Source organism: Hemicordylus capensis, chromosome 7, assembly GCF_027244095.1.
Source record: "Hemicordylus capensis ecotype Gifberg chromosome 7, rHemCap1.1.pri, whole genome shotgun sequence".
Taxonomy (NCBI): domain Eukaryota; kingdom Metazoa; phylum Chordata; class Lepidosauria; order Squamata; family Cordylidae; genus Hemicordylus; species Hemicordylus capensis.
Window position 1 is genome coordinate 37,940,041 of NC_069663.1, and position 23,867 is coordinate 37,963,907.

The 23,867-nt window shown below is 48.6% G+C and overlaps 1 protein-coding gene across 9 annotated transcripts; it reads right to left on the minus strand.

Moving 5' to 3' along the window:
* Positions 1–760: 760 nt before the first annotated feature.
* LOC128332655 (tektin-2-like) lies at positions 761–16,506 on the minus strand. 9 transcript variants are annotated; one of them, XM_053267224.1, is made up of 12 exons: positions 16,318–16,506; positions 15,836–15,987; positions 15,616–15,673; positions 13,830–13,997; positions 9,280–9,405; positions 7,906–8,111; positions 6,946–7,089; positions 5,697–5,811; positions 4,578–4,685; positions 2,885–3,028; positions 1,740–1,819; positions 761–1,201 (listed from the first exon to the last, which is right to left on the minus strand). In XM_053267224.1, the coding sequence occupies exons 4-12, from the start codon at positions 13,983–13,985 to the stop codon at positions 988–990; spliced, it is 1,293 nt and encodes a 430-aa protein (XP_053123199.1). In that variant the 5' UTR covers positions 13,986–13,997; positions 15,616–15,673; positions 15,836–15,987; positions 16,318–16,506; the 3' UTR covers positions 761–987. The 9 variants fall into 9 exon arrangements, with proteins under 9 accessions (XP_053123199.1, XP_053123203.1, XP_053123198.1 ...); XM_053267228.1 differs by lacking the exon at positions 16,318–16,506 and having other exon boundaries at positions 13,830–13,994; positions 15,836–16,089; XM_053267223.1 differs by lacking the exon at positions 16,318–16,506 and having other exon boundaries at positions 15,836–16,088.
* Between the last annotated feature and the right edge of the window lie 7,361 nt (positions 16,507–23,867).

The window sequence follows — 23,867 nt, forward strand, 5'->3', positions numbered from 1 at the left end:
CTTTAAGGGCGGGGGAGGATGGGCTCCCCCCCTCCCACTGTTTCCACCACCAGCACTCAGTTCCTGATGATGTGCGCACTTGCGCATGTTGCATGCAGGCGCATCTGCTACTTCCGGATACTTCTGGTAAACGTAGCGAAGGGGGCGGCAGGAAGGTATGCTGCTGCCCCGGGGGGATATTTAAGGAACCGAATGCTGGCAGGGGAAACACGGCGGGGGGGGGGGAGTGCATCCTCCCCACCCTCAAAGTTGCACACACCCCCGCCTTCAAACCAGCCGCCGCCGGTTCCGTGCACATCCCTACTTCACAGGCACCCATCAGGATCAAAGGATGCTCTCCCACCCTCCCAAACCTGGTTTCAACGACAAGCAGCCGCTGCAGTGATAGATTTTAGGTGTCAGCAAGATGAGAGAGACCACGGAGAACTGTCCTGTGGGGCAGGGGGCAATCTAGTAGGATCGTCTCGACTTCCTCCTCCTTGAAAGGTGTGCACGAGAACACCACTTCCCAGCGGTCTTAGCCACGTGCTCATTAGTAGGCCAGGGGATGCCAAACAGATTTTCTGCCTCACATGATCCAGTTGCTTTAAACTACGCAGGCCTCGCTCTGGCCAGTACCCCGGATGGGAGGTCGCCTGGGAGCCTCCTGCCCCCCACCCTGAGCTCCACCCTGGAAGAAAAGCCGGGTGGGAACCTAAACATAAACCGGCAGTGCCAGGAAGGTGTTGCATGCAGAGCAGTGGCCAGAAGACAGCAGCACTCGGAAGTGGAGATGGGTTTATTCGTTATCACACCTTTGCAGACGGTAAAGAGAGTCAAACAAGGGGCGGTTCTACAACTCTGGGAGGGGGTGGAAGGAGGGGAGGCCGGGAACCGCGGTCATGCCAGGACGGGGTGTTTCCGCTCGCCTTGGCACGGAAATGGGGGGCAGCAGTGCCTCTTCTTCCAACCAATTCCTTTGTCAGGGTGACGGCCGGTGCCATTTCGCTAGGCCAGCTCGAGCTGCCGGGACTTGAGGGGCGAGAGGGTGCGGTTGGTGGTCCGGTTGAAGGTGTCCACCTCGGGCACATACTTCTCAGCAGGGACCGTCAGCTTCCGTCTGCTGTCCACGCACTTGTTATCCAGCAGCAGGGAGTTGGTTTTGTAGCCGATGTCTGTCTGGATGCGGTGCAGGTGCTTGTAGAGGGCGTCCAGGGCGTCCCTGTGGGAAGCCAAGAGGAGGGGATCAGGGGCTCACCCCAGGGATCGCTGAATCAAAGCTTTGGACCCCCTTATCGGTATTGTTCAAAAACCTGCCCTTATGTGGCCGGAACTGGCGGTTGGCCATGGAAAAAAGCACTTAGTTTTCAATGGAAGTCTCTCGGATCATATTTGCAGCAGATGCAGCTACATTGATAAAGACAGTAATCGCAAAGGATTTCTCCCCTCGTGGCAGGGTCTCCCCCTAAAATGATCAACCCCAGGACCACTTACACATGATCTTCAGCTGCAATATGGGGGAAATCCTACTGGCCTACCTTACAGGGTTGTAGTAGTAGTAAGGATTATTATACCTGTGAAATGCTTTGCACACTCAAAAAGCCCAGTACAAATCCTAGATATTCTTACAATCCAGCTGATCCTGACAAATGGTCACAAGAAGAAATAGGAGCATTCCCTGAGGCAAGATCGCCCTGAGCCGCCAGAGGAGCAAACGCTGCCCAGCCTTTTAAGAAACGCCTGGAAACGGAGGGACGTACTGTGACTGGGCCAGCTTCTGCTTCAGAGCGGCAATGGTGCCTTCCAGCTGATGCACCTCGTCGGTCAAGCCGTGCTGCGCCTGAGAGCCAAGGACAGGAGAGGCCATCAGAGTGGAGGAGACGCGCCAGGGGCTTCTCTCCCCAAAGGCTGGATGTGGCTGCCCCCAAGCCGGCCCTGCTTCCCCCCCCCCCATTGCTACCCTCGTCTGGCTGCCGCCAGCACCACCCAGTGGCTGCAGCAGCCCCAGGCCCAGCCATTTGCCCAAGACTCAGGCTTGCATGCTCCCCCACTCGGGGGGGAGGGGTCCAAGGTGGTGTGGCCCAGGCAACCATGTGCTGCCTTGCCCCGTAGCTCTGGTGGGGGGCAGCCCCTTTCCCAAACCGACCCTTGCAAGCTTGGAAGTGGCGCAGGGGGCGGGGAGGAGGGATGGTTGCCAGCAGCCTCCTCTTCTCTCCTGCACCTCTTCCAAGTTGTGCAAAGAGTGTGAAAGGCACTCCTGGCAAACAAGCTTGCGAGTGAGGGTTGGTCTCAAGAGCTGCTCTGACCGGGGGGAGGCACCTCGCTGCCCTGCTGGTGCCCCCATAATCTGCTGTCTGAGGCGACCGTCTTCCCTCGCCTCACGAAAGGACCGCCCCGCTCCCCCTCCGCAAGAGGACGAGAAGCTGTCGCTTTCACTTTAGAATAATCTGAAGTGCTGCATCACATACAAACTTGGGGAACTGCCGTTTGTAAACTAACTAGAGTTAGGAAGAGCAAGCCAGGATCTCGCTAATATTCTGGCTCAGTCTAGCTCTGCTTAATTCCAAGTTCATATGGTTTATTCTCAAACAAAAGCCAAAATATTCCGTTCTCCATTCGTGCCTGGGGATGATAGGAGATGTCATCCAACAACATCTGGGGGCTCAAACTTGGGAACCTCTGGTTTAGGTGATACCTGAACTGGGCTATTATGGGGGGGGGGCTTTGGGGGAGTTTTATCCCCCCCACCTCCTCTTGTGCTTCTCTCCCAGACCCAGCAACCATTTTCCAGCCTGTGAGTTGAGAAACCCTGTGCTCACAGGGCCAATGACTGAGGTTCGCTTCAGACACTTAAAGGCGTACGCATGAGCAGTTTAGTTCACGGCCTCCCTTCGGCTCACAATACCTGGTCACGACACAGCTCCATGTTGGGGCGATAAGTCCGGGTCTCCAGGCGGGTGTGGGCCAGCTTCAGGTTCGCCACCTTCCTCCGGAGATCCTCCTCCAGGCGCCGGATGTCTTCCTCCATCTCGGCAATTTCTTCCAGGATCTGAAGAAATCAAGGACAGAATGGGAAGCCGCACAGAATAGGAGCAACTCCAGAAGACTCCTTTGGGAAAGTAAAGGAGTGCTGAAGAAAGTTATTAGAGGAGTGAAGATTTTGCCATACTATGGTATGGTTCACAGAATCGTTCAAATCTAAGTTTAATGTGGTTGCCAACATTAGCGTGATAGTGTGAATCCATGCCAAGGTGGGAGATTCACCTCAGGCCATAAACCACTTTGGTGTAGGTTCACACAGTCACGCTGTCAGTAACTCACATTAAACCTAGATTTGAATGATTCCGTGAACCAACACATTAAGTACTTATAGAGGTGAAGTAATCAATGGTGTTCATTAATTTATTTACCTTATTAATGAAGCTTGCTTGACATTTTCAAACTTATTCAGAAAGTGGAGCAGATTCCTCTTAGAAAATAGCCAATCATCAAAAGTAAATTAAAAGCTGGGCTATCCACATTTTGACAGCTCGCAATGCTTGTGTGAACTCACAAAAATCCCTCCAGTCCAGGTTTCTCAAACCAAGGTATTCTCTACCCTGCTCTTAACCAAGGTAGGAGAAAAAAGAGAGCCCTCCTACCTTGCTCTGCTGGTTGTGTGAACCTTTTCTACATTGGAAACAGGCCTGGACGTAGAGAGCTGTGACTTCAAGGGCTGTTGACCATGGATGTGCCACTCTGCAAAGCATACTCTATGATCCTGCTGCTTGAGTGCTTCAGCAGGGCTGGGTCCACCTTCTGCTCTTTGTGGCCAATCAGAGTGCAATTTTGATGTCATGATGCTTTTCAGTCTACTGGCAGCACAAAGCATGCTGGGAAGGCCTGCAAGGCCTGGAGGACTTTCCATGCTTGCAACTCCAGATTTCAACAATGCCTGGTTTGATTGTTTGCTGACCCAAACAGAGGTTCTGCTTGTGTGCTGCAACTAGGGCAGGATCTCCCCTGCCCTCTAGCCCAGCCCCAAATAATTGTGTGCATAGGTCTGCAGTCCAGGCTAGTTGTCTTTTCCTGATCAAGGATATGTGACAGGAAAAGACTGGGATGGGGAGAATGGTCAGTACCAGGCTGGCTGAAATCTCCCGCACACATGGAAGTGGTTCCCACGATCAGTGGGAGCCACATGGGGAGGGTTTGTGGGGAGAGCAGATAGTCTGCTCTGGGCAGCCGCAGTGGCCGCCCACACGACTTCCGGCTCCGTCACGGAGCCAGCCGGGGCTGGGGAGTTCGGGGGCCTCATGGCCCCCAGAAGCTCCAGCATGCCGTCCGCAAGCATGCAGGGCGTGCTGGAGAGACCCCTTTTCAGTCTCCTGGTCGGGGGTCTTCTTGTGAGTAGCTGCGGCATGAAGCCGCGCCGTGGCAACTCACGAGCAGAAAAACCGGGTTTGTGGAGCGCTCGCTCTGCAAACCCGGTTTAAGTGCCAGGCTTCATAAGCGGGTGACCCGGTGGTTCTCACGATGGGACGAAATCAGGCTGAATCGCTTCATGGTCTGATCCAGCCCAGTTCCTGGCTGCTCTCCAAGGCAAACCGAAGACTCACGTTCTTCTCCTGCCACCTCAGCTCGTCAAGGGCTCTTTCCAGTTCATGGATCCTCTTCCGGAAGGCAAACTCTGAGGCCGTGCGCTGAGCTTCTAGCTCGTTGTCGGTCTAGAGGGAAAAGGCCGTGCAGAAGATCAGGATGGAGACGGACAGTTGTTCCTAAGACAGTTGAAAGGGGCTTGAGAGAGGCATCACTGCCCAGGGCCTAGGAACATTTCCTATTGCCTCACTGTTTGCAGCTGGTTCAAAAGGTCGGGTAGATATTTGACATACAAAAATCTGACCAACCTTTGGACCAGGAGGAGAGCTGTCCATGCCACAAGCAGGAATCCCTCTTTCAAACCACCTTCGGTTGCCTGTTTCCCCATTTCCAGTCACCCCACTTCCCAAGGCGGATGACCCATTTCTCCCACCCTTCCTCCAAGTAGCCCAGAGCAGAATATCTTATATGAATTATATATATTATTAATAATTATTAAAAATACCAATATAATTCTTTGCATGTGAGCTCCCAGCTACAGAGCAGCAGCAGTACAGACAGGGGGTAACCACCTCTGAGAGAGCTAGGCTACAGCCACAGCTGGCTTCGGGGTGGGGGTGTTGGAGAGAGACAGGGAGTGAGGTTTGACTTGGCTGAGGGCGAAGCACTCTGAGATTAATTGGCTCTCTCTGGGAATCTGATTCCGGGGTTTACTTCATCTACACTGTCCCATCCTGGGCTCCATTTCTCAGCAGTCCTAGAGATGTTGCTAGAGTGTGACCAAGGCAGAATATTGCAAACTGGGCTTCTGAACAATAAGGGGGAAAATTGGTTGCAAGCAGGGTACCCTTAATGCAATTTCTTTAAACAGCTATACTTTATCCACACGTCATCATATTTCTCTGGAATAATTTCCATCCAATTATGCCCCTCACTGAGAAGATTCTCCGCATCAACATCCATGCCTTTAGGTCACGTTGTCTTGATTTTCTGACTAGAGGAACATTCCGGTTTTTAAATGGCAGGACACTAAACAACCAACCCGCCTGAATTATGCAGCTGCGCCTTGTGGTCTTGCAGCCATTCTAACCTCACCACCAGCAGCTTATTGTGAGCCAGCAGGAGTCGGAGCGGCTCACCTGGGCGATGGTGAGTGCGATGGCTTCCCGCAACTCGGTCGCTGCTTTCATTTCTGCCTCGGCTCGGTCCCTGTTGTACTGGCTGCACTGGTCCCATTCCTCTGCAGTGATGGATCTGCAATAGCCAGCAGGATTAGTGCCTTGGGTGGTTTTGCTTTCAAAACCTCTCTCTATGCACCTCAGGGCTGGTGCCAGGTGGAGGGGGGACCTCAGCACTACCTGAGTAGCTCTTCAGGGAGGGAGGGAGAATGTGGGAGTGGCAGGTTGAGTCAGGGGGCATCTGGGAAATCAAGTTGCTGGAGGAGGAGGAGGAGGGTGGCATCCGCTGCTGCTACCTGCCAGTGCCCAGTAAGCTTGCTGGGGGGAGGGCCTATTGAGGAGACATGTGGTGGCAGCAGGAGATCTTCCCCCTCCTCTTGGGCCTTCAGACCGGCATGACCACCCTGACATCCCCTCACCTGCACCAGCCTATCCTCTTGGACCACTGAGGCTGGAAACAGACCATTGCTAAATGCGGCCCAAGAGAGCCACTGCCTGTGGGGTGGCACCATTCTCAGTTCACAGGACCGGCAAAACTGACCAGAGGCAGAGGGGCAAAAACACATGGGCAAGCACACCCTGGGGAAGGAGGCCTCTGCTGGGCCACCTTGCTGAGCTCTTTTGAAAGATGGCAGGGTGATCACATGATCAATACCAGGGTGGGAGACGCCTCCCACCCTGGTTCAGGAGCTGTGCGAGCACCCGATATTTGATCACCCATGGGGGGGGGGGAAACAAGGTTGGAGGCTCCTTTCGTGGTCGTGTGCTCAGCAGCCCCCTCGGTCAGGGGGCTCCCTCCTATCCGTAGCCATACCCGACTGTTGCAGGCAGGAGGAGGAAAAGCCCTCCGGCCCAGCTGCTGCTTACCACACGATCACAGAAGAAACCTCCGACCTCGATTTCCCCTCGCAGATGATCAAATACGGGAGCATGCACAGCTCCCGAGTGAGGGCGTCTCTTACCCTGGTAATCATCGTGTGAATGGCCCTGTGGTCTGTCTCCAGCCTTCCTCTCCCGTGTGTAATGGGGGGATGAACCTTCCACCCAGTTCTCTGCCGGATGGACATGCCTGGTGGGTTTCTTTTTGCCGCCACTGCCGGAGCAGCCGTTCCAGCCAGGTGGTCCCCTCACACCCTGCCAACCGGCCCTCTGGTGAGGCTGGGAGGGAGGTGAGGGCAAGCTCCCTGGACAGATGTGGGCCAAGCCTTACCCGATGGGCACGCGGGTGGGGTTGACTTTGTAGGAGATGTTGGGAGAGTTGACGTTGAGGGACACGCAGGTCCGGTCGATCTCCAGGGCCTCCATTTTCCCGCGATGGTCCATGTTAAGTTGCTGGCGAGCCTCCTGCAAGAGGCTGTGACCAAAAAAAGAAATGTTAAAAGGGGCAGTGTCAAACTAGAGGCCAATGCTAAATTGGAGGGGGGAGCAGGGAGGGTGCAACAGGCAGACGCTAAGCGAGAGAAAGACTCAGGGGGCTGGTTCTCACGCACGGTCGGAGCAAAGGTGGAGGAGCTCCCGGCTGAGATACAGGAGCCGTGTGCGCTTCCAAACAAGGATTGTGAGAGTGGGTGCAATGTCAGGAGGAGGACCGGGACACAAATGTGTGCTACAAGCAATTCCAGGCAGGCCTACATCAAATCCCAGATCACTGATGTTGATGTTGACACCCGACTGGGATTGCTTCTAGCACCCGATCACTTCCCGGTCCTCTGCCCGACATTACCCCCCACCCACACGATCCATGTTCGGGAACGCACATGGCTCCTGCATCTCGATTGGGAGCTCTTCCACCTTCGTTCCAAGGTGTTGGTTTGCAGCTTTCTACACCTTTAACTTGGCTTCTTGAACAGCATCAGTGGCAAATGCTCCAGATAATAGGCTCATTCACACGATGAGAAAAAGGGTAGGAGAAGCATCCTACCCAAGTTCAGGAGCTGTGCATGCTCCCATTTTCTGATCATCTGCTAGTAATAACACAAGGGAGGTGGCGCAGGCAGTGATGATCAGCCTGCCTCCTGCTGGGCTGGACGGCTTTCCCTCCTACCTCCTTCAGCTTGATATGACAATGACATGAGGTGGTATCAACCAATCAACCAATTAATAAAATAAATAATGTGAAACCTTTTAACCCAGCTTGGTGTCTCAAACACCACCACAGCAGAAGACTCACCAGAGCTGTTCAAAGGCTTCGCTGACTTTCTGCTGGAGGTCCTTTTTGGTCGCATCAACCACCTCCACCTCTTTGTGCAGCTCATCCTCCACAGGGTCCTTCACCACGTCGATGGCTCGGCGGCTCTCCCGGAGGGTGAGGCACTCGATGGCCACGTCCAAGGGCAGGTTCTTCGCCTGCAGGGCGCGCTCTGCTGCCTCCTTCATCTGAAGGGGAAGAGCTAACATGGGATCTCCTCCTCTCCCTCTCCCAGGACACTAAGGGTCTGGAGACAAGACCTTGAGCATCGGGGGCTTGTGGGCCAGTCAGGTCAAACAGATTTTGGCAGAGTTTGGCACATCACCAACCAGGTGATGGCTTCACCAGGAGATCAGCTCACATCTCAACCCAGACCGATTGCGCCGCTCACTGAAATTTAATTTCAGCAGCTTTTCAGTGGCACGGAAACCCACTGGGTGACTACTGGGTGGGAGTTTGCCAACTAGCCTGAGGCAGGGCAGGCACTGGTACCCCTCCCTGAGAAGTAACTCACCCCCCATTTCTGACTCCTGTCACCGTGAATTAAAAGGGGGCTGCAATCCGCAGCATGCTAACTCCACCAAAAATCAATAGGAATTACTTTAGAGAAAAATCATTTAGGATTAATTAATTTGACATTAATTGTGCACCATTATTTCTCTCTCAAGGATGGGGGGGGGGCAAAGTGCACCTTCCGTAATGCACCTTGCTTCTTCTCTGCCTCTCATTTTTTAAAAAAATATTGTTGACCATCACTGAATTCAGTTTCTCAAGACACCAATTTGGTTGTGTGGCTTGGCCTTTAGTGGCAGAGTTTGGAAGGGACAGACAAGGTGAATAAGTGACCAGGCCTCTGACATTATAGGAAAGGCTACATGGGCTGAAAAAAGAGCTTGAACATTCTCAGCCAAGATGAAATTCTGCACCAAGAAAAGGTCAGTTCTTCAGCCTGAATAAATCACGTAGTATGCAAACTGTTTTGCATATGCTTCCTTCATTTGCATAATCTGTTCTGCAAGTCACAGAAAGGGAACTATGAGCGGTTGCAGAGAATCGATGCCTCACTACCTGATCAGGGGAAACCCACCAAATCCCACTCGGGCTTCAGAGCAGTAATCAGACAGTGCCTCTTTCTTCTCAGCCACAAGGGCTCATAAAGTAATTTGGTTTTTTTGTTGGAGAAATAAAAGCTAAGATTTCCCCAAAAGCTGAGTTCTTTTTATAGTACCAAATCTGGTGACTCTTCCGCACTTACCGCACAGCACCTGCCTATTGTTTAGAGAGAGGGGGTTGTGTTGGGGTGTTTGCAGTATGGGCTCCACCCCCAACCCCCTTGTGCAGAGTCATCCCTCATACTTGGGTCAAGGCGTTGATTTCTGTGTCGACGTCCGTCAGGTATTTGTCCAGGGTCTCCTTACATCGATTGACAATGTCAATTCGCTCGTTCAGACGTGTGCGGTTGTCGTGCTCGTCCCATTTCGTCTGGGAAACAGAGGGTGGGGGGGAATTGACTCAAATCATGCTTCCAGACTAGGTGGGCATGGGGCAGCCCCAACCTGATGGGGGAGGAGGAGGAGGAAGTTCTCAAGACTGTCCATCCCCTGCCTGGGTGAGTTTCTGTCGTTTGAGCATGTACAGCTCAAACACCCCGACTTTGAGATAATTTGTGAGTTTGGGCCCTCACTTTTGTTTATTGTTCAGAAGCTCTTACAGGACAGGATAGCTTTACTGTTCTCTATAATTTTCTCTAGATAAAGACACCAAAGCTCTTGCTTACTGTGCCTAAACCAGTAGATATTGGTTGTGGGGTGGAGAGAAACGTGGGGAGGCAGGCAGGCTGCAGCCCTTCCTTGCAAGCAGTGAGGAGACATGTATAAGCACTGTAGACCAGTGGAGGAGAGCTGGTCTTGTGGTAGCAAGTGTGAATTGTCCCCTTTGCTAAGCAGGGTCTGTCCTGTTTCACATTTGAATGGAAGATATGTATGAGCACTATAAGATATTCCCCTTAAGGAATGGGGCCGCTCTGGGATGAGCATCCTCATGCTTGCAGGCAGAAGGTTCCAAATTTCCTCCCTGGCATCTCCAGATAGGGCTGAGAGACAATCCTGCCTGCAACCTTGGAGAAGCCGTTGCTAGTCTGTGTAGACCATGGATTCTCAACGTTGGGTCCCCAGATGTTGTTGGACTTCAACTCTCATCATCCCCAGCCCCAGTGGCCTTTGGTTGGGGATTATGGGAGTTGAAGTCCAATAACATCTGGGGACCCAACATTGAGAATCCCTGGTGTAGACAATACTGATATAGATGTACCAAACACACAAGGTTGCTAAATTTTGCACAGCCACTTTTAAGATCTGCCAACAATTAATTTCTGCTTTCTAGATCCCACTATAAAACATTTACTTTGTTGTGTACTGTATGATAGATCTCTTATCTGGATGTTGTATAGTTGGTTGTGTCTATGACTGATCTTTGATAGTAATAAAATCATTGATAGTTTGTTGCTGCTTTGTATCTTATGGCTATATTGTTCATATTTTTAAAACTTTTAATTAGATTTGTATTTTTATATTCCATTTTAATTCTTATTGTGTAGTTTTTATGATTTTATATTGCTTTAAATGTTTTGTAAACCGCCTTGAAATCATTTTAATGAAAAGTGGTATAAAAATTTAACAATACATAAATAAATAAAATATAGATGTATTTACGTTTACATGCATAGCCTCTGCTTCCTCCAAGAAGCCCAGAGTAGTGCACATGGATACATTTATCCTCCCAACAGCCCTGTGAGGAAGGTTATGCTGAGGGATAAGTGACTGTCCCAGAGTGAGTTTAATGGCTGAATGGAGATTTGAACTTGGATTTCTCCATTCTAGGCTAGTATACTAACCACTGTACCACTCTGGTTCATTCTTGTTGTTATTTATTAGTAGTAGTATTCATTTTTTAAATAATCAGGCAGACAGAGCTGCTCCTGGTGACTTCAGAATGCATGGACCATGGACCCTGAGATGCTCGACCACTAATCTATGGCCCTATCCCCAAAAGGTGGCATAGAGGATATGGGTCTCCCAACTATGATCTCAAACGGATCCCTACCCAAATAGTAGTTAGGAAGTAGAATTGGATCTTTCACTTCAGTAAGAACCAAAAGAGACATGATGGTGCTGCTCTCTGTGTTTAAAAAAGGTATTTCCCCCATCGTGTGGGAAACGGTGGTACCTGATGTGAAAAGCAAAGAGGGTGAGGACTGCAGAATCCTCCCACCTGCTCCTTACAGCCCCTCCCCTCACTTGCTTCTCCTCCAAATGGGGCTGTGATACTGGAAGTGAGCGAGAAGCACTTTGGGGGGGCGGGTAGGGGAGGCTGCAGGGAGGCAAGTTACAGGAAGGTTCAGCTCTGCTCACTCGCATGACCTTTGCTTCTACATTTGGATCTCCTATTGGCCAGAAGATGGAAGCAGGGGAGCCAGTGCACCCGCCTTCCATTCTTCTGCCAATGAATGAGAAGACCCTGATGCAACACAGTGGGACGCCAATGTTAGGGACTCACCAGCACTCCTGTGCAATGTGGAAGGCAGAGACTCTCCCTGAGTGCTTCTCTCTGAGTGCTTCTTCACATTGCACAGCAACCCTGGTGGGTCCCTAACGCTGCATTCCTGACTGCACGGAATATCGGCTTCTGCCATACCCCACAGAAAGCACTAGGAGGTTATTACTTTATATATCTATAACTGTATTGATATTTAATACACTTAAAATTTTGGAAGTTAATTCACGGTAAGATGCAACAAATGTTAAAAATAGACTTTCATTTTTCTCCAGAGATTATGTTAAATATTACTAAGCCTTATATACCTGTAGAATATATACGGAGTTGTCCTTATACATGATAACTGTAGCTAGAATTCTTTATGCTTCTTATTGGAAGACTCATTTGTTACCGACGTTAGAGGAGTGGCATCTTAAACTCTGGGAATATGCTTCAATGGCTAGGATTACCTCATATATAAAAAATAAATCAGAAGATGAGTTTGGCTTTATTTGGGAACCCTTTATATGTTATAATTTGTCCCAGGGTCGGATACCTCATCCGAGATTTGGATTTCCCCTGCTAATTAATTCTTGAGCGAGTTTGCTTTAATTTGGATACTGCTTAATTTTGGATACTGCTTAATTTTGATATCTAGATATTTAGTTGGATGTTCTGTTTGAACATTTGGGATTGGTGGTTGAAAGTTCTAATTAGAATGCGGGTGGTTAGGAGGAGACCTTGAGATGATTGGCTACAGCTCTCAGATGTGAGGCAGAGGTTTTTAGATTAGAAATAAGACTCTGGCTGAGTGTGTTTGTATTTTGGCTGAAGTTTTTATTTTCCCAAGTGGGCTCCCCTAACCCTTATAGATAGTTACACTTCAAGTTGGAAGGTGATGTTAAGACAGAAGCTACAATCCTATGGCCTTTCCTAGGAGGAGCTTATTAGGATGGGTTATGAACAAGCAATATGGGTCATCAAACAGTGTGAATTTGATATGGAAATGCAAGAAGAGTCAGCCAAGCTGCCTAGAGGGATTTAAATAGGTAATCAGTTTTCAAATGTAAAATCTGCTGAATACCTAATCAACCTAACTAGCAACTTGAATATTTTGTAAATTATAAATGTATTATTTTAAATGTTAAGCTGGTCTAAGTACCGTAATAAACTTACTACTACTACTAATAATAATAAAAAAAATAATCAACCTAACAACAGTAAAATTTAGAAGAGCTATGACCCTTGCTTGGCTAAATGCACTTCCCACTGCAGTTTTAGAGGGGAAGTTTAAGAAATTACCATACTCAGCCCGCTTATGTCCTTGTGGTTCGGGAGATACAGTAATCCCTCGACCTACGAACTACTCGACTTACATTGTTTTCGAGTTACGAGCGACAAAAAAGACCGGAAGTAGTTGCCGGTTTAGATTCAGCTTACTCGACCTACGAATGTTTAGATGCGGCTTCCTCGAATTACGAATGTTTTCAGACTTCCATGGTGCGCTCCTCGACTTACGAAAATTTCGACCTCCGAACGTGCGTTCGGAATGGATTATTTACGTAAGTCGAGGGACCACTGTATAGAAACAACTGCACACGTATTACTCTATTGTACATTTTACAAGGATATTCGAATTCATTTTATTTCTTCTTTTTTAATGGAATTTCCTGGCCACACCGATGAGTTTTATTTGGATTATTTGTTGTCAAATTTTAAAGACTCAATGTCTTGGAATGTGGCCAAGTTCTGTTATGTAGTTTGTAAAATTCGCAAAGAACTCACCCTCTGATTACTGTTGGTAGCTGCTGTCTGTTTATTATTGCTGGTCAATGACCGAAATAAAGATATCTATGTGTTGTTTTCTGGTTCGATATACAAAACAATATATGAGATGCTATCTACTATATTTGAAATTATTTTTCTTTATCTGTATTCTGTACTCTGCATTCTTTTATTACATTAATAAAAAAAATAAAAATAAAGATATTTAATACACTTAAATAATATTAAATACATTCAGCTTGAATTATGTCCCATCTGTTCGGCAGTGATTCCCTGCTCAAATTGCCCTCCCCACATTTCTGGCTTCTGCCTCACCAACATAATTGGGCAGGAACTGCCCAGTGAGAAGTCTTGGATATGTCCCCAGAGCCAGGGGCGTAACTACCATTAGGCAAGGGGAGGTGGCTGCCTGGGGGCCCCCATGCCTCAAGGGGCCCCCCAGAGGCAAGCCACATGTGAAGTGAGTGTGTGTGTATCAGTGAGGGGCCCATTTTAAAATTTTGTCTCTGGGCCCACTCCAGCCTCGTTACGCCCCTGCCCAGAGCAGACTCCAAAATGTGCCACGTGGGCACCCCAAGGGCACCCACCTGGTTATTGGTCTCGTTGCGGAGGGTCCGGGCCTCCTGCCGGATCTGGTGGGAAGCGAAGCGCTGGCGCTCGGCGTTGGTCGAGAGGAGTTCCCCGTTGGTGTACCAGTCTGGGAGGGTGAACCTCTGGCCCGGCTTCATGCTCAGAGTGGCCATGGCAGCTGTCTGCTGCGGAAGGCAGAAGCAGAGAGAAAGGCTGTTCTCACAGTTTTGGTTAGGGGAGGAGGACGAGGGTCCTGCCCAAGTTCGGGAGATGAGTGCACTCCAATCAAGAAAGATTGTCTGTGTGTAGAAAGCAAGGAAGGAGGAGGAGGAGGAGGAGGGAGTGATTGTCTGCTAAGCAGCAGTTGGATCCGAGGGCTTTTCTTCCTACCTTGTTAAAGAGCTGGGTACGGTTCCTGGGAAGGACGGTGCCCTCTGACCCAGCCACTGCTTGGCAGGTGATCACTTCCTCCTGCTCCTACCTTGCTTTTTACTCACAGATGATCAGAAATCCGAAGTGCACACAGCTCCTGAAATTGGGTAGGACGCTTGTCCTACCCTAATTAGGATCATGTGAACTGCCTTAGGGAGAGTCTTGCTAGTGCCTTGAAATGGGGCACACATTTTAAACACAGGATCCCTTAAACAAGAGACTCCTTTGCAAGTCGGGTTCCCTGTTCAGTTGCCAGCCTCTGAGACAATGGAGATTGTAGAGAGGCAGTGTTGCATGGTGGTTAGTGTTGGACTAGAACAGGGTTTAACCATCCATGTATTGATTGTTTTAGCTTTTTGTTACATTATGACTGTAACTTGACTGTTTTACCCTGTTGGGACCCATTTCAAAAGCTGCTTGGCTGAAAAAATGGATGACAGGTTTTGTAACTAAATCATTAAAACACAAATACATTTGGATTTTCTGACTCAGGTGTGAAAATAATTCTGGCAACCCTGACTGAATGTTAAAAGATAAAAGGAAGAGAGGGATGGGCCAAAAGAGACGAGACAGGGAAGGAGAGGGTTTCATGGCTAGCACTGCTGACTCATGTAATGGTAAACAAAGTGCTGTCCTCCAACTCCCCGCTGTGCTCAACCAGTAAGAATTGTATGAATTAAACCAAATATTACAAATGCACTTTACATCTCCAGTCTCTCGGTTCCAAGTCATCCTACAACCCTGGATTTTCTCGCCACTCAGATTAGTGGGTCTGGAGAGAGCCTCACATTTTATAATTGTGATTTGGCAGTTTTACACTGTTGGGATCCATTTTGAAAGCTATTTGGGCTGAAAAACAGATGGAGTGTATTCTAAATAAATAACACGAGACACAAATACAGGTGGGTTTTCCCATTCAGATGCCCAAACACCCTGGGCCAGCCCTGATTTGATGACATAAAAGGAAAACAGCCAAGCCTAAAGCATGGTTACTAAACTTTGGCCCTCCTGCAGATGTTGGCCTACAACTCCCATCATCCCTGACTACTGGCCACTGTGGCTGGGCATGCTGGGAGCTGAAGTCCAAAGACAGCTGGAGGACCGAAGCTGAGTAATGTAAAAGTAAAGGGCGCCATCAAATCGATTTTGATTCCTGGTGCCCACAGAACCCTGTGGTTGTCTTTGGTAGAATACAGGAGGGGTTTACCATTGCCTCTTCCTGCACAGTATGAGGTGATGCCTTTCAGCATCTTCCTATATCGCTGCTGCCCAATATAGGTGTTTCCCATAGTGGATATAGTATAAGTTAAGAGTTTAGTATAAGTTAAGAGTGTAGTAAGTTAAGTGTTTCCCATAGTCTGGGAAACATACCAGTGGGGATTCGAACCAGCAACCTTCTGCTTGTTAGTCAAGCTTTTTCCCACTGCACCTGTAACACAAGAGGGGAGGAAAGCTGGTTCACAGAAACCAGGTCAGAGCGAGGTACCAAGCAGGAGGTCTGTGCAGAAGGAAGTGCAGGACCACCTTGGACGCTGCGACACAACCAGGGCGAAACCTCCGGCTCGGACCTCCCGCCCCTCCACCGACTCACCGGCTCTCTCTTCCCCGGCCAGCCTTCCTGCTTGGGCTCTGCTTCCTGCAGCTGTTTGGGATCAGCCTGGTTGCTAAGCACGCTCGATGCCGTTGCCAAGCAGCCATGTGCTAGGCCGAAGAAGCCGGTCGGAATCCTCCTGCCATTGTTTCCTAGGGAGGGAGGAGAGAAACCATGGCGACCTCCAGACGGGAAGGCAGCCACTCAGAAGGGCTCGGATGGAGGGCAGACCTGCAGTGCTCTCATCAGGGCGCCTGGCTTGGGAATGGCCCAGCCTGGAGAGGAGGGGACCGGATGAGAGAGCTGCTCCAGCATGCTCACTGCCCCCTTTATTCTTATTTTTTATTGTTAAATTTGTATAGTGCCTTTCATTAAAACTACCCCAAGGCAGTTCTCTTGTGTTACATCCACATAAAAGCATGCATGCGCCCCTCCTCCCATCCGTGCCCCCCACCCCTGCCTAAGCCCCAGGCGTGACTTACAGCCGTGTGTCAGCCACAGACTTGTCGTCCGCTTCCACATCCTCCATGTGGCCGATCAGCAGCTGCAGGAACTTCTCTCGGTCCAGTTCCCCCTGGAGGGCATAGTGAACGGCCAAGGCCTGCAGGATGGCCCCGTTGTAGCCCAAGGAGTTGGCGTGGGTCAGCTCTGCACTCAGCTTTGCAAACTGCAGGGCAGAAAACAGGGTCGGAAGAAGCCCCACTTGAAGAAGTAATGAGAGGGGAGGCGTCTCCCACCTGCCTTAGCCTTTCCTTTGACAAAACAAACAAACAAACAAACAAACAAAAATAAACAAAACAAAAAATACGCAAACTGCCTCTAACAGGAACCCCTGTAGGAGTGACAAAGCCACGGGGCAAATATGCTTGGCCTTCATGGCTTGCCCCCATAAGCTCTTTGGTCTTGGCTAAAGGATGAACCAACTGGAAGAGTGGGACAACTTGGGGTGGTCCCCTAACTATCCCCCAAACATTCTACTTTCCTCACCTGGCATGACATTTGTGTCCCAAGGCTGGGAGATGATGATGACGATGACGACGAATATTTATACCCTGCTTAAAAAAAAAAAAAGTTCCCAAAGCAGTTTACATAGTTCCCCTCCCATTCAAGATCCAAGACTTATCTCACATTTTCCTCTGTATTTGGTGACTCTTTGCATACAGAACATCCCAGGTTTAATCCCTGACAGTGTCAGCATTTCCAGGTAGGGCTGGGAAAGACCCTGTCCAAAACCTTGGAAAAGCTGCTGCCAGCCAGTGTTGACAATACTGAGCTCCTTCAGGACTGCAAAGGGAGCTGCTTCATATAGACCCCTCTTGATAACAGGCTGCCCCTCATGACATATTGGGCAGTATTCCAACCAGCCACCCAAATAATAATTTGACAGCACATCTATGGATTGCTTCAACTGTAATATGCTGTCAGCCTCTGTTTCTGCTGTGGTGCTAGTACAGATGCTACTCAGTTACTCTGGGAGAGAAAATAGTGAAGAGACTGCATTTCTGCAAAAATTTTAAAACTAAAGAGAACTGCATGTTTGTGCATGCACTGTTCAGATTTCAGAAATGCAGATAAGCACAGTTGTCCTTTAAGCAGAAGAAGCTGTTGTGTACAGAAGTGTTCATGGGCCCCAAGGTCAAATAACTTCACCCATGTCGCAGTTCTTCTTCATTCCATGAGCATTGCCCATCATCAGATAATGCAGGTGTTCCAGCTTCATGTTGGCTAGGAAATTAATGGAATGTAGGGTAGAGATCAGATGATTATGTATGTGTTTCCAGGACCTTAGTCCTCACTATGTGGGATGGTTCTGCCATAGCGAACCCCTTCCCAACACTTTATGATACTGGCACAAAAGTGCCAGTATAGTAACTATTCTTTCGATGCCATTTTTGTTTTTAATCAAAGAAACAGTCACTTCATGATCTTCTTGGCTCCAAAGAAGCCAAGACAGCCAGGCACGTTCCAGATTAGACCCTGCAACGGGGTTACGACGAATCCCTAAAGTGTGCTTCCCCACTTCCTGTGCTGTGATACCACAGTCCCTACGCTGACAGCTGGGTGCCGTTCATATTTTCAATGCCTTGTTTCGAATTTAAACATTGCAATATAGTGCTATGATGTCGTGTATCCTGTGTAAACAAGTTGCTGTTTTTCCGGGTTGTTAGTTTTCACAAGACTGCTCCCCCTAGTGGGCGCTTTGCTATTTATGTTTGAATGTGATTTGCCTGAACAGAAGCATGTTGCTGTTGAGTGGCTAACTGGAAAGTGCCCTGCATGTCCCCCATGGGACCCTTTCCTTAGGCAGCAGAAGGATGCTGTTCGCTGGGGCTGAAGAGCTCTCTCATGCCCCTAGAGTCAAAGCAAGAAGGAGTCAGATGCTCTTCTGCTTCAGGTCATCTCCCTTGGTAGGTATGGAACAGCAGTTGTTTTCGTGGTGCACTCTCTACTCCCTTCCTAGGTCCTCCTGGGGCTAAATAATGTGTGGTCCCAGGAGCCAAAGCAAGGATGAACCAGAAATGCAGGTCTATGTGAAGCCCAATCATGAGCATGAATTGTTCCCTTTGCTAAGCAGGGTCTGCCCGGTTTGCATTTGGATGGGAGACTACATGTGAGCACTGTTAAGCTTACCCCCCCCCCCCAGGAGATGGGGCCATAGCTCAGTGAAAGAGAATCCACAAGGACCCACCCCCTGGCATCTCCAGGTAGGGCTGGGCTTGGGAGAGATTCCTGCCTGTAACCTTGGAGAGCCATTGCCAGTCAATGTACTGAGCTAGATGGACTAAGGGTCTGCCTTGGTATAAGGCAGCTTCCTATGCTCCTATAAGCGGATTTCAGTAAGTGTTGATGGTCAGTACTCTCTGGACTATTCTATCTATCTATCTATCTATCTATCTATCTATCTATCTATCTATCTATGAATGAGAGGTGTGTGTGTGTGTGTGTGTGTGTGTGTGTGTGTGTTTAGCATAATCCACCTAATGGCACAGTGGGGAAATGTCTTGATTAGCAAGCCAGAGGTTGCCAGTTCAAATTCCCACTGGTATGTTTCTCAGACTAGGAGAAACACCTATATCAGGCAACAGCGATAGAGGAAGATGCTGAAAGGCATAATCTTGTACTGCACTGGAGATGGCAATGGTCAACCTCTCCTGGATTCTACCAAAGACAACCACAGGGCTCTGTGGTCGCCAGGAGTCGACACCGACTCGACGGCACACCTAGCTTTATTGTTAGCATAGAGAGTTTCCCTGTAAGGACCCACTCCTGACCTCCAACTTTGGATAACTGATGTGTATTCACTGTTGGCATTTAAACTGGTTTTCTTTTGAAGGAATGGCAGAGTTTTTAGAAATGTGGTATAATTGTAACAATCTGTTGGCGGTTTAAAGAGAGATGTCTTTGGAAGGTCCCCTCCCCGCCGCAAAAAATATTAAAATTAGCACTTCTTATAAGCTATGCAAATGATTAAAGCTTGCTTTGCCTTTTTTGTATTTTCTTTTCTTTCTTTTTCATCCATCTACGTAATTAGTGAAATGGATATTTTTTTACTTGTTTTTAGTTGAACTAAAGGGTGGGGGAAGCCAGATCAGCTCAACGCTAGGGGGAGCTGTGCATGTATGTTGTGCTCAAGTGTCCTTAACTTTTAAAAAATAACAGAGACAAATTTGTCTTCTGCAAAGAACATCCTATTGAAACTTTAGGTTATGGTATTGTTGAGACGGTTTTCAAAAGCTGCGAGAGAGATGACACAGTTATCAATCTGGGGTATTACATGGCAAGTATTGCCAAGCAGGAGGCAAGTGACTGCCGCCACTGCTGCTGTAATATATAAATTGTAATTGGCTGGTCTATGACCATAATAAACGTTATCTATCTATCTATCCTCCGTTGCCACAGCAAACCCGCTTGTGGAGACCTTCTGCAAAATGAGTGGAAGTCTCTTAACCTCCTTTTCTTGGTCGTCGGCAAACAGCCAGGGCTGGGAGACTGCGGGATTCCCAGCTGGCGTCAGGGGAATCCCACAATGCACCGCGCACTGTGTTTCGGGCATTTCGGCACTGCTTCCCAGCCCACAACCCTCTGCGTTGCCGGCAGATACTGGTAATCCCGTGGGCAGGCAATTTGCCCACACAGGAAGAGAAGAGGGATCATCTAAGGGGACCTAAGCGCTAGCAGCCTTCCTCCTCACTTTCTCTCGAGTCCTTTCTCACCGATCGTGAGAAAGAGCTCATAGAATGTTAGAGGAGTGGACCTGAGAGGTCTTCTAGGCCAGCCTGACAGACGGCCATCCAACCTAAATCTCTGGCAAAGGAGAGCCCACCACTTCATGAGGCAGACTGTTCCACTGTCAAATAACGCTTAAAGTCCTGAAAATCCTCCTAATGTCTAGCCCAAATCTGCTTCCTTGTCATTTCCACCCATTGCATTGCTTCTAGTCCTGCCCCGAGCATGGATGTCCACAGGGATTTTTCCAGGCAGGAGAGCAGGGCAAACCCGCGTGCGAGGCAAAACCCGCTTGTCCTCCTATGAAACAGCCTGACAGATAACTGGAGATGGCTCCCAGGCTTCTCTTGGGCTTTCTCTTCTCTCCAGGCTAAACACACCCAGTTTCTCTCACCATTCCTCACAGGATGGCTGATAGACTGTCAGTGCCAGCTTGTTGTCATTTGCCACGTGGGGTGAACAGCAGCAAACCACACTGCCCCACTTGTTGGCCCCACCCCTAGGCAGGACACAGGGTTCATACTGTCACACTCCTTTGTTGGCCCCACCCTCCTGTAGTGACCAGTCTCCCCCTCCCTCTAAAGAGTTAGTAGGAAGTGAATCCCTGTCTTGACTGACAGGCTGGTGACCTCGAGGGCTTGATCAATCAGTCCAACAGGTGGGTGGGGCATGAGAGCGCACGGGGAAATTCTGGGAACAAGAAAGGAAGTCGGGACAGAGAGTGCAGACTAGCATGAGGTTGGATGCCTCATGGCTGGAGGCTGCAGGATAATCTCTCAGGGTGAGAGATCTGCAGGAGGCTTGATTCTCATCAGGAGTTTGGTGAGTCAACGAGAGAAGCCAGGACTTTGTGGCTTTGGGAATCCAGCTTCGGGAACAGTTTATGTAGTCAGACTTTATGTCAGGAAATTTATATTGATTTGTGTGTGTGCTTCACATTTCCTAAATATATGTTATTTGCAACTAAGTTACTAAATTTTAGTGTGCCACCCCAGCATCATCAAGGTGCTTTTGAAGTATTCTTGTAACCAACTAATTATTTGTGAAGTGTTTCTAAAAAAGCCAAAAGCCTCAGACAGAACCAGTCTGTAGTAATTGAATAAAAGTTCCCCCCCTCTGTTCTTTTTACAAGCCTCAGAGGATTATTAACACAGTTGGTTATTAACCCAGCAAGGGGGCGTGATTTCTCAAAGATAAGGGGGATTTCTCAAAGATAGTTTGGCCAAATTGACAATTAAGAATTAACTCCACGTGCAGGCAGACACATGGGAGAGAGAGGTTTTATTCTTGCCTACTGGCAAGGGACAAAAAATGAAACGGGGATTGCTAGTCACCCCAAACCCCGTTGGGAAAGACATTCTATAGAGGTGACTTGGTGGCAGTGAGAGTTACCCTACCAGAATATTCATATATCGTTCTTTCTGGGTTTTGGAAAGTTGAAAATTTTTAAGCCAGCCAGTCTGCTTCTCAAGCAGAGGAAAGGGAAGACTCAGAACTAGAGTCTTCCCTTGTGCTGCAGAACTGGTCATGGAGATTGTTTGGTAACCTGGCCTGAGTCAGGAAAGGAATTTTCCACTACCCACAATACGCTACACTTGTCATCTCACAACTTCACTGCTGGAGGGGAGAAAAAGAGAGAAGGGGAGGAGAGCTGGTCTTGTGATATCAAGCATGAATTGTCCCCTTTGCTAAGCAGAGTCCATTCTGGTTTGCATTTGAATAGGATACTGAAAGATATTCGCCTCAGAGGATGGAGCCGCTCTGGGAAGAGCATCTAGGTTCTAAGTCCCCTCCCTGGCAGCATCTCCAGGATAGGGCTGAGAGAGACTCCTGCCTGCAACTTTGGAGAAGCTGCTGCCAGTCTGTGCAGACAGTACTGAGCTAGATGGACCAAGGGTCTGACTCAGTATATGGCAGCTTCCTATGTTCCTCTGAGAAAGAGCTGCTGCTGCCTGATCAGCTCAGTGGCTATGGAGGCAATTTTGATACACTCACTGGTATCCCTGACAACTTTGCACAAGAGTAGCTAGGATTTTATTTTATTTTATTTAAATCAGTGGTGGAGACTGAAAGAGGAAAGGAAGACTACAGCTCTACAGAAAGTAATATAATCACAGAAATATAAAAAGAAATATTATTCAATGGATATAACCTTAACAGAGGAGGAGGAAGAGGAAAAGCAAATAAAAAGGAAATTGCACCACTGCACTGTTGTGCAAGAATCCCAAGGAATTTTTTTTTAAAGGATCATTTCAAAAGCTGAGAAGAGAGTAAGATACTGAAATGTCGAATTGCTGGATGAACCCTCCACATTACACCTCAGAAACAGCAGGACAGCCCTCCTAAAAGGGGAAAATACAGCTATCTGTTTTCTAACAGACATACCACATCGAAAGACAGAAACACAAAGATAAAACCTGGGAGCAGGCTGTAGCTGTATGCACGGAACCTTGCTGTCACCGCACCCACAATGGTGTCAAAACACAGTTCATATGGAGGCACACTTAGCCTATACGCAGCGAAGAACTTTTAATGTGTCATCTTGTTGCGGCAATGGAGATGCCAGCACGCCCCACCTACTGAGCCTGGCAACGAAGGCCAAGAGGGCAGTGGCTGTGAGGTGGGAGTGGTTCCAATGAGGGTGCAGAGGGGGCCAATGGGCCCAGGGATGGCAGAGCAGAGTTGAGAGGGGGGAGCAGTGGGGGCAGGCAAGGGAGGCAACACCCAGGGCAGAGAGTGGGACGAGGTGCCTCCACTCGCCACCCCCCTGGGGCAGTTTCCACCTAAGGTGGGTTGCCTCACCTGGCCTCATGGGGAACTGGAGCTTCCAGCTGTGAAATCCCTGTTGTTAGGTGGCGGCGAATTACACAGGCATGGGATTGCCTGTGCATTATGGGTGGAGAGGAAAAACTGCATGTCATGTCATGTTACTTCACCCCACCTCCCCACCACTGACCTCCCATGGTTTCTCAAGGATTTCCTTTTGCATCATTTGTGCTAGAATAGGCATTTTAAGATGCAGAATTGCCTGCTCAACAAGTGTGTCATTTTAAAAAAAACGAATCTGTGGGGAAATGGCTATGTTATGAGGAGCAGAAGCTGAAAAGTGCACATAAAATCGTTAACACACGGTTGAGTCTTCTCCCGAACCCATATTTACAATTGGAGATTTGCTAACTAATAGCGAAGCCCACATGGACTCAATTTCTTTGGGAAAGGTCTCTTTTGATCATTTGTCTTCTGTATGAGGGCCTTCCACAGATTTGTCAAAATAAATGATTGAGTTTTGAATTTCTACAGATTAAGAAAACCGCTTTTATTAGCTTCTATGTTAATGTCAGGTTTTCATATGCTCACATGATGTGCACATCATGGGCCTTCAAATTTCCTCACTTTCTGCAGTTCAGTTGGAGCTGCCACACCAATGACTATCCCTGTCAACCAGGTATTTTGCTTTAATTGAGAATTTATTATGAAGCTGATCACCAATGAGTGAGTTGGTCAGGCAAAATACTTCTCCCAGACCACTATCTGGGCATATTTTCACACAGCAGGCTTTACCACAAGTTTATTGCAAGGCTTTACTGCAAATTCAAAGTTGCCCCCCAAAAACGACACAAAAAGTGGACCCAGATATATTACCCTGGATATAAATTGGGCTATACTCTAACACACAGTGAAAAACCCAAATCATGTGTGAAATGCTCCCTGATAGCTCGCAAGGACTTCAGGGAAAATCTGTGATGAGATGTGAGCTAAAAGCCCTGTGTGAAAAATGCCCTGGGAGTTATTCACACACGCCTTC

Coding starts and splice junctions, on each gene's coding strand:
- LOC128332655 (XM_053267221.1), bottom strand. CDS start 14,976: ATGACTTGGAACCGAGAGACTGGAGAT. Junction 8,112..9,279: donor AAATCAACGCCTTGACCCAA/GTATGAGGGATG, acceptor CTTCCCCTTCAG/ATGAAGGAGGCAGCAGAGCG. Junction 7,090..7,905: donor GAAGCCTTTGAACAGCTCTG/GTGAGTCTTCTG, acceptor TTTTGGTCACAG/CCTCTTGCAGGAGGCTCGCC.